This window comes from Calliphora vicina, chromosome 3 (genome assembly GCF_958450345.1).
Source record: "Calliphora vicina chromosome 3, idCalVici1.1, whole genome shotgun sequence".
NCBI classification, from domain to species: domain Eukaryota; kingdom Metazoa; phylum Arthropoda; class Insecta; order Diptera; family Calliphoridae; genus Calliphora; species Calliphora vicina.
Window position 1 is genome coordinate 87,823,363 of NC_088782.1, and position 15,334 is coordinate 87,838,696.

A 15,334-nucleotide genomic window follows, 5' to 3' on the forward strand; every position below is an offset into this window, starting at 1 on the left:
TATTTCCAAAAAATTTCGATTCTGCCCCACTGTGCATTGGGAAATGTCTAATATCCTTTCTCACTAATATAGCTGCTCCACCACAAGCTCTACCACTTGGATGTTTTGTATCATAAGTATCCGTTAATTCTGAAACAGTTCTTTATGGTAAAGTGTGTTTCAGAAACGAGTAGTACACAAGGTTGCCAACTCTTCAGCTCTGAAAATGGCTAGATTTTGAATTAAAAATGGCTAGAAATGGCTAAAACCCATAAATAACTGAATATAAATTCATAAATATTACATTTCTTGCCTCCATTACCACGAAGTCTGGTTATGTATTAACTAATAGCTATACTGACAGTTTTCAAAAATAATTTTTACCGACTACGTGTTAATGGGGTTTAGCAGATTAACCCGCATTTTCTCAATCTCCGGTTATCGTTTTTCGTAACGATATACTGTCGTCACGATAAATTAAACAAATTTCTGGGCACTTACATTCAAAATGGGATCCATGAGGAAATGCAAAATTGATATTGGAAACAATTTCGAAGCCTGTTTTCAAAAAAAACAATAATATTCTCATCATACTGTTTTATTTTTTAAATATTTCAAAAATGATGAAGAAAACTATAAAAGAAAAAAAGGTAAGACAAAATAAAATGGCTAGATCTTCCGGCTAGATTAAATCTAGCCATTTTTTTATGGCTAAATGAAAATAAAATCGCTAGATCTAGCCGGAAAATGGTTAAATTGGCAACCTTGGTAGTACATCAATTTCCTGAAGGTTGTTGTACTTCATTCTTATTTTGGATAAGGACGTTAGCATTCCAAAAAGAAATTCTAAGAGAATTAATTTTTTATTTAGCAGGATCTGCATGAGCATGCTTTGATTCTGTATCAATTGTTGAAACATATTTTGCATATTCGCCATGAAACTGTTCATGGTTTGAATTAAATTCTCAATAGAGCTTTGAGAGTTAGTGTCGGGTACTGGTACACCCACTTTCAGTGCATGTGCATATGAAAATAATGGGGCATTATTTCCATTGCTTCCTTTCATTTGGGTAACTGAACCCTCATTTGTCGTATTGGCATACGATTTGTTGGTTCTTCTACAATTATTTTACGATTAAGAAGATATCTTAAACCGTATATGGGATGTAATTTCAACTCTAAAAATTGGTTAAGGAATTTTGTTCTTATTTATTATATTGTGAATGGACTTCACTTCAAAGCCTTCAGACTCTAACGCCTTTTTTTATATCATCAGTAGGCACAAAACTATCTATGCCTTTGATGACTACTGTCAAACCTTTAGCACTTTTTAGTTGATATGTATAGTAGTTTCTTTTCTCGGAATCGAAATTATCTACTACTATTCTGAAATTTTTTTCCGAGTAGGTTTGTATCTTTGTGTCTTGTATATTTCCTTTACGCAGAGAGACCACGTGGAAATTCTCCTTACCTACAAGTTGGGACAATTTGTTCACCAAAATATTTGTAGAGGGTTCGCGCAAATATATGGGAGGTGGCTTATAGTCTGTTAAAGGCTTTGCGGGTGTTTTTTCACTTTCTTGATTGGCAAGAATTGCAAAACGATTTTGACTTACCGGATTTTTCTTCGCCTGTTTTGGATTTGGTTCCAATTTGGATGTCCTAGGACTGGACTTGCGTCTAGTTATAGTGATGTAACGGTCCATACCTCTTAGGATTTTTCCCGTGTTTTTCACTATACTTTGAGCATTATTTTTCAGCATTGAACTTAATTGGTTTTCATCACCGGTTCTTATAGAGTTAATATTATCAATACTACTGTTTGTGACATTGATCACAGTAGCATTACTATTTTCATCAACCATTTGAGTTGTTGTTTGTTTTTCTATATTTTCTTTTATGTTGTCTTCTGCACAATTGTTTTGTTTTGGCGCACTAGAGAGTGGAGATCTATCGTTTGTTGTTTTTCTTACACTTAAATAGTTCTTGTGATCTTTTGGATCATATGTATTTTTATTGTTGTTGAGCTCACAACAATGTATGCATTTTTCCCATTGCTGCTGAGCCTCCTTTCACTTGATGGAGAGTAGAGAAACTCATACACAATAACACAAACACTACACTCTTTATTTAAGATTTTATTTATGTTGTTGTTTTTTTTGTAATACTTTTTGCTTTGGGTTTTTTTGTGATTGTTAATATTTGCAATAACAAAACGACAACTTATTTTTGGATGTAAAAATAAATTTTAAATATATTACTAAGTATTTGATTAGCGTCCATTCGCTGTTACTTATCTTTGTATATATATATTTTTTTGTATTTCTATTCACAATGTTATTTCCTTGTGAAAGCGATTTAAAACACGTCTATCCACTATGACAGCTACGTAAGCTATTTCTTCTAAACGAGCTTAAGTTCTCTGAATAACTTCGTTGCAGACCTGATCTATCTATATCAGTAATGCGCAGCCCATAGCACAATTGTGCAGAATCAAATCACACGTATTCTTACGCTCTTACATTTTAGTAGTCGTTGTCCACTCAACGAGACAACTAGGAATACGCATGAGCACTGGTGTATGACTTTTTCTTTATTTTTTCAGTTTTTGTATTTGTGTGTTTGTAGGTGCACTGAATAAAATAAAGAATTGAATGTGTTGGTGAGAGTAAGTGTATTGGTGAGAGGATTTATTTTTGCGGACCTCTGATCTATATCAATAATGCGCAGCCCATACCACAATTGTGGAAAATAAAATCACACGTATTCTTATGCTCTTACATTTTAGTAGTCATTGTCCACTCAACGAGACAACTAGGAATACGCATGAGCAGTGGTGTATGACTTTTTCTTTATTTTTTCAGTTTTTGTATTTGTGTGTTTGTAGGTGCACTGAATAAAATAAAGAATTGAATGTGTTGGGGAGAGTAAGTATATTGGTGAGAGGATTTATTTTTGCGAACCTCTGATCTATATCATCTTCGCTGTCGTATTGGTTAGAGTCCCAATTGGACAACTTTGACCAAGATTTCTTCATAACATATCGATGAATAAAAGGAGTGACTGAAGCAACATCACTGGAAAGAATTTCGCCACAAATTTTTAAAAAACGGATGCAGAGTCGTTTCTTAAATTTGGTAAACCATCCATCACTTTTGCACGGAATGCATTTTCATCTTTATCGCGATATTCCTCCCTAAATATTTGTTTAGCTTTCTGTTTAAATATGGGCCCAGTCAGTGTATACTATTTTCTCGTTGATTTAAAAACCACATATACAGACGACTTTCCATTTTAGGATATTCAGCGCTGTGTAAAGATTTATTGCTTGCCTTCTGATATGTGTTGGAAACAGCATTTAATATTGCTGTTCTATGTGATTTGATGTAGCTGATTGAAGATGTTGTCACATTAAAATCTAGGGCTAACCGGTTCTCTTGAACGCCTTTGTCAAGCTTTTCTAATATTTTGACTTTAGTTTCCAATGGTAAAGTATTTTTTTACGTTTATTTGACATTTCTAATGATACACTTTCACTTTTTAATAGAGACTGCCAAAAGGTGTACACGCGTATCAAATTTCGCAAATAAACTAGCCACAAATATACATAAATGCGACAAAAAAACAACAAATAGGGAGAAAACATATATAATTTGGTGATTCTCCTTTTTAATTTTACTATGTTCAAACAAAATAAAACTAAATTAGAGATTTCTTGTGTTCAAATAACAAAAAAACGCTCTGAAATTAGAATTTTAAATTCGAATTTCAGAGCGTTTAATGTATTGCAAACACTGATTCTAATTTCTGGACGTTCGAGTTACTGAAAGCTCTAATTTGTGCGCGTCTACTGTACGCACACATTAATGAACTTTATTCAACGTAATTTTACCAGTAGTAAGTTTTTTGATTTTTTTTATCTTAATTTGTTTTAAATAGGTTTTTGAACATTTTTCAACTTCAATTCAATCTACGGAAAATTCTAAGAAAGTTTCCTCAAGAAACCATATGTCAAATCAAATCCTAAAACAAAACAAGTAAGAGAGCTATATTCGCCTATGCCAAATCTTACATACCCTTCACCAAACTATACTTCAAAATAAATTTTTTTAATATTTTTAGATAAACAAAATTTATTTATTTTTTTTTACAATTTTTGTAAAAAAAAAAGTTTAATTGTTTTTTTAAATATTTTTTTTTTAATTTTAATAATTGTTTTTTAATAATTAGTGAAAAAAACTTTTGGTGAAAAAAAAAATCCAGATATAGGTCAACAATCGAGGTTGTCCTGGTTTTTTCATTATATCTTAGCCATTTGTGGACTGATTTTCTTATATAGCAACTGAGCCGGAAGAATTCCGGAGATATTGATGTGTGAATCGTGTATGTAAGTTATTTGGGGGCTTCGGAAAGTTGATTTTAGCAGATAACAGGGTCGGAAAATTATATTGTGGAAATTACAAACGGAATGACACACTTATATATACCCTTCTCACGAAGGTGAAGGGTATAAAAATATATACTGAAAACTTCACTCGACAATACTTTAAAATTCCTACGCTTGTACTCTATCATATACACATTCAAAAGTTAATGAGTATTGTGCGCAACAAAAATAAAACGAATGTGAGTTTGTTATGTATACGATCGTATGCTACCATGCCCTGCCGCATATATGTTTTAGATTTTCAATGCTATGATCAAAAATTATTCGAATCATTCGAATTATTTTTGTTTTCATGAATGAATTTTTCTATATGCATTTCAATGTGTGTGAATGTGTGCGGCCTAACGTGGGTTTTTTCGCTGTTTTCTGTAAGAGTAGTACTGTTTTTACGTTTTTTTATTTTTTTATTTTGTAAAACAATAAAATAAATCTTACGCCTAGAATTTATAAATTCCTATACACACGAACATCTTCTATCTATCTATATACATATGGGGCATTTCATGTCAAGTGAACCAACTTTTGAAATCGATGTCTTCCGATCGGGATGAAATTTGCACCAAGGTTAGCTCTATTGGATAGTAACTCAGACACAATTTTTCAACAATATCGGTCGAGAACTCTCTGAGTTATAGGGGGTAAAATTTTGACAATTTGGTCAAACAGGGGTTTTTTCTTATCCATGTAACTTATTACCTATTGTTCTTAGCAAAATGTGTCCCAAATAGTATAGATAGCTATTTCTTCGATCTTTCGAAAAAAAATATTTAAAAAAAAATAAAAAATTTTTAATATTTTTTTCCGAAATCAAAAACTTTTTTGACTTTTTTTTAAAATGCGTCCTTTTTTTTTTTTTTTTTTTTTCTTAAAATAAAGTTTAGATATTTTCCTTGAACACCTACTTGGTCGCTTAGTGGGATGCGAGTGGGATATCTATCAAAATAAATATTTTGTAACTCAAAACATAAAATTTTTGACTTTTTTTGCAAAATCAAAAACTTTGTTGACTTTTTTTTTTCAAAATGGACCCTTTTTAATCTTTTTTTTTAGGTCAAACAAAAGCTTAGATATTATCCTTGAAGACCCTTTTGGTCGCTTAGTGGGATGCGAGTGGGATATCTATCGAAATAAATATTTTTTAACTCAAGACTTACAATTTTTGACTTTTTTTTTTGCAAATACGATTTTTTTCCAAATGGGCCCTTTTTTTAAAATTTTTTTTGTAGTCAAAAGAAAGCCTAGGTCCATTCCTTTAAGATATTTTTAGTCCCTTAGTAGGATGCGAGTGGGATATCTATCAAAATAAATATTTTGTAACAATTTTTTAATTTTTTTTTGCAAAATCGAAATTTTTTCCAATATGGGACTTTTTTTTAAAAATTTTTTTTTGCTCAAAAGAAAGCTTAGGTCTTTTCCTTTAAGACCTATTTTGTCACTTAGGAAGATGTGAGTAGGATATCTATTAAAATAAAAATGTTGTAACTCAAGACATTCAATTATTGACTTTTTTTTTTTGCAAATTCGAATTTTTTTTCAAAATGGGCCCTTTTTTAAAAATTTTTTTTTTTAGTCAAAAGAAAGCTTAGGTCCATTCCTTTAAGATATTTTAGGTCCCTTAGTGGGATACGAGTGGGATATCTATCAAAATAAATATTTTGTAACTCAAGATATACAATTTTTGATTTTTTGGCAAAATCAAAAACTTTTTTGACTTTTTTTTAAAATGGGCCCTTTTTGTAATTTTTTTTTTTTTGCTATAAAGAAAGCTTAGGCCTATTCCTTTAAGATGGTTTTGATCGCTTAGTGGGATGCGAGTGGGATATATATCAAAATAAATGTTTTGTAACTCAAGACATACAATTTTTGTGTTAAAACATTTATTTTGATAGATATCCCACTCGCATCCCACTAAGGGACTAAAAATATCTTAAAGGAATGGACCTAGGCTTTCTTTTGAGCAAAAAAAAAATTAAAAAAGGGCCCATATTGGAAAAAAATTTTGATTTTGCAAAAAAAAATTAAAAAATTGTATGTCTTGCGTTACAAAATATTTATTTTGATAGATATCCCACTCGCATCCCACTAAGGGACTAAAAATATCTTAAAGGAAGGGACCTAAGCTTTCTTTTGACTACAAAAACAATTTTAAAAAAAGGGCCCATTTGGAAAAAAATCGTATTTGCAAAAAAAAAAGTCAAAAATTGTATGTCTTGAGTTAAAAAATATTTATTTTGATAGATATCCCACTCGCATCCCACTAAGCGACCAAAAGGGTCTTCAAGAATAATATCTAAGCTTTTGTTTGACCTAAAAAAAAAAGATTAAAAAAGGGTCCATTTTGAAAAAAAAAAGTCAACAAAGTTTTTGATTTTGCAAAAAAAAAGTCAAAAATTTTATGTTTTGAGTTACAAAATATTTATTTTGATAGATATCCCACTCGCATCCCACTAAGCGACCAAGTAGGTGTTCAAGGAAAATATCTAAACTTTATTTTAAGAAAAAAAAAAAAAAAAAAAAAAAAGGACGCATTTTAAAAAAAAGTCAAAAAAGTTTTTGATTTCGGAAAAAAAATATTAAAAATTTTTTATTTTTTTTTTTAAATATTTTTTTTCGAAAGATCGAAGAAATAGCTATCTATACTATTTGGGACACTTTTTGCTAAGAACAATAGGTAATAAGTTACATGGATAAGAAAAAACCCCTGTTTGACCAAATTGTCAAAATTTTACCCCCTATAACTCAGAGAGTTCTCGACCGATGTTGTTGAAAAATTGTGTCTGAGTTACTATCCAATAGAGCTAACCTTGGTGCAAATTTCATCCCGATCGGAAGACATCGATTTCAAAAGTTGGTTCACTTGACATGAAATGCCCCATATATAAAAATGAAATGGTCCATGTATGTAATGGCATCACGTGAGAATGGCTGGAGCGATTTGGCTGATTTTTTTTTATTCGATTCGAAATTTTCAGGAGATGGTTTGTAAAGAAAAAATTAAATTTTTTTTAATATATTGCCTTCTTTTCAATTCTCACTTTTCTTAATAAGATACATTTTTTGGATAAACTTTTTTTTATTATTTTTTTTTTATTCGATTCGAAATTTTCAGGAGATGGTTTGTAAAGAAAAAATTAAATTTTTTTTAATATATTGCCTTCTTTTCAATTCTCACTTTTCTTAATAAGATACATTTTTTGGATAAACTTGAAGAACTAACATTAGTAAATAGCTACAGGGCGAAGCCGTGTGCTTCATTGTGACCTGAAATCACATACCATTAACTCGTTTTATATTTACTCTTATTGTCATATACTGTCTCTCATTCTATACTCCGTTTTGTTCTGTCGTTGGTTGTTTTTGTTTCTCATTCACACTTCATTCGAACCCAACGATCTGAAATAACTGTTGTGCTGGTGAATGTATTGAGCAGTGCAGCCCTTTAGTAAGCAGTCTATGTGCTATTTAAACCTTTATATTTTGTAAATAATAAGATATTAAATAAAGATTTTATGTAGATTAGAGTTCGTTTATGACCAGATCACTTCATTTGTTTTTCGGGTATCATCATTTTTCTGAAGGTTTTTGCGTAAATAAAAATAATGGCGTCCTTTTTTTTGAAAAATTTTCACTCCAAATTTTTGAAATTAACTTTAATGTAGATATACATATAACATACATACATATTTACCCAATTCACAATTGATGTCGTAGTGTTGCAGCATTGTATGTCATAAATATTTTTCAAACAAATTTTTGGAAACAACAACAAAACAATAAAAAAAATTACGACATACAAAGATACAACGCTACGATACCAATTGTGAATTGGTACCAACAAAATTAACCGTTTCCCGGGAATAAAAAATGTCGGGAAATTAAAAACCCTACTTCTAAGACAAATGTATATAAATTTAATATTATCGAAATAAATAAAAAACAAGTAAGAGTGCTATATTCGGCTATGCCGAATCTTATATACCCTTCACCTCTGTTGTGGATGCATTATTATTTTTTATAATTAGTATATATGTATGTACATTGCCCACTTTCAGCGTACAGCATCCTAAATTTATCAAGAACACAAAAAAACAACAACAACGCCAAACGAAACAAAACACCAAAAGAAAAAACAAAAACAAAATACGCAAGCCAATGAAACCAACACACATCCAAACATACGTTTAATTGTATAAAAAACAACAACACCAAAAGAAACAAAACACTAAAGAAAAACAAAATACGCAAAGCATGCACATCCAAACATACGATTTGCTTTTTTGTCAAAAAAACCAACACACAACCAAACAAAAGTTTAGTTGTATAAAAAACAACAACAACGCCAAAAGAAACAAAACACAAAAAAAAAAACAAAATACGCAAAGCTTGCACATCCAACCATACGTTTTGTTGTTTTTTGTCAAAGCATGCAATACATTGTGTTTTTTGATGAAATTTTCAGAGGTTGTCTCGGATTTTTGCTCATATCTCCGTTATTTATGGACGGATTTTGCTGATTTTAAATAGCAAAATTCTCGAAAGTATGTCTGACAGAATTGTTGAAGATTTGGATCCCGGAGATATCTGGGGCCTTCAGAAAATTGATTTCAACAGACAGACAGACAGACGGACAGACAGACAGACGGACATGGCTTAATCGACTCCGCTATCTATAAGGATCCAGAATATATATACTTTATAGGGTCGGAAATGAAAAATGTAGAAATTACAAACGGAATGACAAACTTATATATACCCTTCTCACGAAGCTGAAGGGTATAAAAACAAAATAAAGCATGCACATCCAAAAACATACGTTTTGTTGCTTTTTTGTCAAAGCATGCAATACATTGTGTTTTTTGATGAAATTTTCAGAGGTTGTCTCGGATTTTTGCTCATATCTCCGTTATTTATGGACGGATTTTGCTGATTTTAAATAGCAAAATTCTCGAAAGTATGTCTGACAGAATTGTTGAAGATTTGGATCCCGCAGATATCTGGGGCCTTCAGAAAATTGATTTCAACAGACAGACGGACAGACGGACATGGCTTAATCGACTCCGCTATCTATAAGGATCCAGAATATATATACTTTATAGGGTCGGAAATGAAAAATGTAGAAATTACAAACGGAATGACAAACTTATATATACCCTTCTCACGAAGGTGAAGGGTATAATAAAACTAATTCCAACTTTTACTAACTTAATACTTGTGGCCCATTAAATGCGGAAATTATTCCAAGTTTGGATCTTTTTTAAAAAAATTATTAAAAATATTTACACATAATTTTTATAAAAAAATACTATATACATACTTTAATATCTGATGTTGTAAATTGTGAAAATTTGATGCAGAATTTTATCTACTTTTACCCTATACCAAAATTTATTATAAAAACTTTATTTCTAAATTTCAATTAATCGGCATAATGTACAACTTGAAAACCACATTTTTTAAATTTATTATCAAAGTTTTTTAAAGTATTTTTTGACTTACCATGTTTTGTGATTATTGGGATCGAATAAATACAAAAATAGAAAAACAAATATACAGTAATATAAATAAAAAAAATGTGAAAATATTAATTCCTAAGTTCTACTTAGTTTCTTTATATCCTTTTCCAATTGAAAATTACAATAGTGACTTGTAATTTTCAATTGGAAACACCGTACTACAAAAAGAGAAAAAATCGTTAGAGACGAACCGGATGATATACGTATGAAACTATTAATTAAATGGTGAAAAACTCAGTTTTTCATTTCGTGATCCTCTGTCCTTTTTAAAGGACTTCAAAGTTTCAAAGAAGTAGATTTTTCAAAAAATATTTAAAAATACTCATGCTGATTCAACAATGAAAAATTTTATGTCAAAAGAACAAGAAGAGTTGTAAAATATTATGTATTATCTTTATTTTATCCTGTTTGAATAAAAATATGCCAAATACCCAAATATTCTAAACTAAATGTCAGAATTTCATCCTTTATATACATTAGAGTGACAATCAGTTGTATGGAAAAAAATGTTTGTTAAAATTTTGAAGAGTGCCGAGTGGAATATTGTGACACTAGGCCTAAAAGTTAAATGCTGAAAATTTGAACCGAATCTGACAACGATTTCGCTAATCGAGGTGAAAGATCAGATATAAGCAAAATTTTACTATTTATATGGAATAAATAGGTGAAACTCGTTAACTTTCTGCATTGTTTACTAGAAATATATAAAGTTCAAATTAAAAATATATAAAGTTCAAATTAAAATATAAAAAAAAAATTTATTAGTATACAAAAAAGTTTTATTAAGAAAAGTGCATGTTTATAACCTAGTGGGGGAGGTATAATGGGTTAGGGCTGATGTTTGCAACATACAAAAATATTGCTCAGGATCACTTTCTGAGCCGACTAAGGGATGTCCGTCCAAGTAAACCTTGTAATCAAACTACAGGTCGCAAGTTTAAAGATAATTCGACAAAAAACTATTTATAATCATATACTCGGTATAATCATAAGGTCGGGCTGGCCCGACTATACCATTTTACTTGTTAATTAACCCGGCAATTCCCATACCCTTGCCAAACGGAGAAACAATTTATTTTTATTCTTAATAGTAAAAATACGTCTAGTTTACACTATAAAAAAGTTAAAAATAAAAAAAATATTGGTAGTTGTGCTTTTATAGCGGTGTCACCTATAGGTGACACTGGCCATAATTTATTAAATGCTTTGAATTTTTCCTTCCTGTTCCATCAATGTTATGCTCATGTAAATAATTTAGCAAATGCTAAATTATCAAAGTACAGATTAAAAGGACCTAGTTCTTGAGGAAGTCTTGAATGAAGCTCTAAAATAATTGCGACACCTTGCTCCTTGATATAATTCGTAGTTTAATAAATATCCTTATGCCGTAGCTGTAGACCAAATTTTATACCCAAATCGTAATGGTTTTCCATGAATATGTTGATTTGTGCTATGTCTACCATAATATGGAATCAATTGAAATATGCGATGAACCGGCCTTCCAAAATTGGTGGCAAAATTTATAATTTTGAGGCAATGCGTTACTATCACACAAATGTAAATATTGCTGTATTTCAAAAAAGCGATGTCGTTTATTTATTTATTTTATTACAGCAATTTATTTTCATTAAAATCGGTCCAGCCGTTTTTGAGTTCATTCGGAACATACATCCATTTTTATATATATATATGAAAAATGTTTGTATGAAAAAATTCGAAAATCTTTACGAAATCACCGAATGGACTTAATGTAGTATTTTAGGTGTCCGAAACCAAAATTTCCTTTCCAATGATACCAGTTTGGAGCTAATCGGTTGGATGGTCTCAGAGTCTATAACGGACATAGGTAGAAACATTTTTTGTATTTTATATATATAGATAAAATAAATGACAGATAAAATAAATTTTCAATCCCGAGAAATTGTGAGAGAATTTTCGGGAATTATTTTCTTTAGTTCAATCCCGAGAAATTGTGAGAGAATTTTCGGGAATTATTTTCTTTAGTTCTATGTGTTTTGAACATGACTTTCTCTAAAAGATGCTTAAAGCTCGAAAACAAATGCAGAACATTCATACAACAAAAAAGATTTAACCCAAATAGACCAATAACAAGTTTGCTCAGGACTGTCACAAAATGCTATTCAATCTCGAAAGTGGAATTATTTTAGTATTTAGCTTTTTCACAAAAAGTAAAACGAAAACTTTTGGAATAAAACCACCTTCCGTGGCATTGAATTTTGGTTAATATTATTGGGTTTTCTTCAATTTTAAAATTAAAAAATAAAATATTTATGTTTTGGGAATAAACAGAATTAATTGGAATCTAACGAAAGTAGAACAAAATGTAATGGAAATTGAAGTCATTCCAATAGTGACAGGCCTATATATAACCAAAATTATAAATCGAGTCAGTTTATATCTTTATAATAAATTTTTAAGGGATTTTTTATTTGTATCCAACATTTTTAAGCTTTCTAACGAAGTCTCATTCTTAAAATTGAAAAATTTGGTCTAGGCGGTAATTCTCGGGATCCCGGGAAATTTCAAAATAAATCCCGATTTCCCGAGAAATGAAAAAGGCTGGGAAAAGAAAAACACTAATATTAGTACATTTGAATTAGTATGGTTATTTTATATAGGCTCTCGATATACTTATGTTTTAAATTGATGTAAATTTATTAGTTACTAACATTTAGATAATCACCCCTATCGGTAAAATATGTGAAATTTATGTTCCCATGAAATATCCATTTCCCTCGAAGGAAAAATTGCTATCGTGATATTCCCATGAACTATTCATTCACAATAGTTGATTTTGTTAGTAACAGATGTTTATTGTTTACAAAATTTCATCTAAAAAGTTTATGAGCGAAAAATGGGAAAAGGGAACATATTTCATGTGAAATATTGATTCGCGATAGGGTTGAATATTCCTTTATTCCAATGTTATTAGAACCCAAGTGGGTTGCAATTTATGGTCCGCCGTAATTTTATTAATTAATAAATTTATTTTTTATTTATTTACAGATCCTCCGTGGAACGGTTTTCTGAAAAAGAATTTGAAATTAATTTTCTTCGTGCAATTATACCACTTTTTAACAAAACTATAAAAAAATAAATATCGTGACATTTTAACCGAAACCCAAAAGTTTTTACACATTAAAACCTTAATAAATACGCGAATAGAAATCCTTTTTCACGTTAATGCTTAAACTATACAAAAAGAAGTGTTTTTTTAGTGTTAATGTTTGGCATCAATCCAAGTTTTCCAAAATTGTTATAAAAATAAAACAAACAAATTTCAAGTTTAAATTAGAGACGAAGATCTCTTTTTATTGTTAATAAATAGAAGGAATATATTGCGTTTTTAGTAAAATGCACGTAGTGCTTATGTCGAAGACAATTTGACAAGTGTTTTTTAATGCTAAAATAACAAGCATAATTTGGTGGCAAACAATATTTAAGGACCCGTTAACGGTTTACTCGCTAGAATCTAGTAAAATACTTCCAGCAAAGTTGCATAAAAAAAGGAAGCAACAATAAATTCTAACGTTGTTAAAAATAGTATAATACGTTTAATGTAGTTATTACCAAAAGGATGCAACCTAAACAGTTAAAATGTTTTTATTGTCTTAAAAGCCTTATTATGGAACTGCTCGACGAAATTAAGTAATTAAAGTCAAATATTTAGAAAAATATATATTATACCTATTCCTATTGGTAGTTAAGATTTGGTTAAAATGAATTGGATTTCGGGATTGGGAAATACCTTTTTTAATTATTTAAATGTGCACACTTTTAAATTTATTTACTTACTCACTTTAAACTTATTTTAAACAGGATTTACTTTTACAATTTAACCAACTTTACACTACGAGTTCAGAGACTTTAATAAACAAAAATTCTAAATATTGAAACAAAAATCTTCACGTTACGAACAAAAACAATAGTATAAGAACAATTTTTGATCTTCCAATTGAGTGAAATACATATATCTATAAAATAAATTTGTAAACAGTCATATTTCGAAATTTTAGTAATAGGAGGTTGGCGGCTTCCAAGTACGATATTAATTAAACGTTTTCGTACAGGCGAAGATCTGTACAGGAGAAATCTAAAAAACTGATGGGGAATTTTCCTGAAGCAATAGTTAATATCTCAGCTCCATTTAAACATGTAGACTATGTTGGGCCTATTCAGATGAAATATTCTAAAGGCAGAGGACAAAGGTCGTATAAAGGCTATATAGCTTCAAAGGCTTTTCATCTTGATGCAGTAAGCGACCTCACTTCAGATGCATTTCTGGCTGCGCACAGTGGGGCAGAATCGAAATTTTTTGGAAATAAATCTGGCATTTCTAAACGGCTGGTCCGATCGGGATAAAATTGGAGTTGGGTGTAGCCAAGGAGTATTCGAGTTTAAGTTATTAAAATGGGCCCTACAAATAATCCAGGGGCGGCGCTATGGGGGCTCAAAGTAGGGTACCTTCGACATGTAAAATTTTTAAACACGTGCCATTTTTTTGTTTCCCATCCGATTTCAAAGAATTTTATATTTTTGGAAAGCGCTCGGCTAGATCTTGAAAAAACATGCTTGCGTGTGCTATTTATCTCTTATAATTTTCTAGTTATAGGCATTTCAAAATGGAAATTTTAAAATTTTGCCATACCTTGGTCCGCTTTTTTAAAAATATAGGGCGCACTTTTGGACCGAATGGACTCGATTTTTTTGTTAGTTAGACAACTAAATTACCAACAACATATCAATTACGAATCCAAAAATAACAGATTTTCAATTTAAAAATTCAAAAAATAGTATATTTTTGCTGTTTTTTGGTCAAAAAGGTGACATAGCTCTTTTTTCATTAAAAAAACAACTTTCTTTAAGAACATATAACAATTTTATGTTTTTCTATAAAGTTTCTTTACGGAGAACATTTTGGTATAAAAAAATGTCCTATTTTTCGAACATGTCGGCCCTACGCCCTTTGGAAATTGTCCTATTTTTTATAAAAATTTCAACTTTGGGCCACATGTTCTAAAATCCGAAAGCTGGGATCAGAAAACGGAAAGCAGTTTTTGAAACCCTGATGTGTTCCCTATTTATCCCTAAAGTATTTTCCCAGCCCGAAGGAAATGTGGACCCTATAGACAAAATTGTAAAAAAAAACATTTTGTTTTGTTTTTTCACGCGCTTTCCAAAAATATAAAATTCTTTGAAATCGGATTGGAAACAAAAAAATGGCATGTGTTTAAAAATTTTACATGTCCCTGGATTATTTGTAGGGCCCATTTTAATAACTTAAACTCGAATACTCCTTGGCTACACCCAGATTTATTTCCAAAAAATTTCGATTCTGCCCCACTGTGCTGCGTTAAAACGATTTTTTTCAAGA

At 30.4% G+C, this 15,334-nt stretch overlaps 1 protein-coding gene across 1 annotated transcript in view; it reads left to right on the forward strand.

Moving 5' to 3' along the window:
* The window catches only part of Alg11 (ALG11 alpha-1,2-mannosyltransferase), a 77,392-nt gene extending 64,305 nt beyond the window's left edge, over nt 1-13,087 (forward strand). Inside the window, exon 5 of the mRNA XM_065503809.1 lies at nt 12,967-13,087. Within this exon, the coding sequence (XP_065359881.1) occupies nt 12,967-13,057 (91 nt within the window). The 3' untranslated portion in view covers nt 13,058-13,087. The remainder of the gene's footprint in view (nt 1-12,966) is intronic.
* Nucleotides 13,088-15,334: the final 2,247 nt, after the last annotated feature.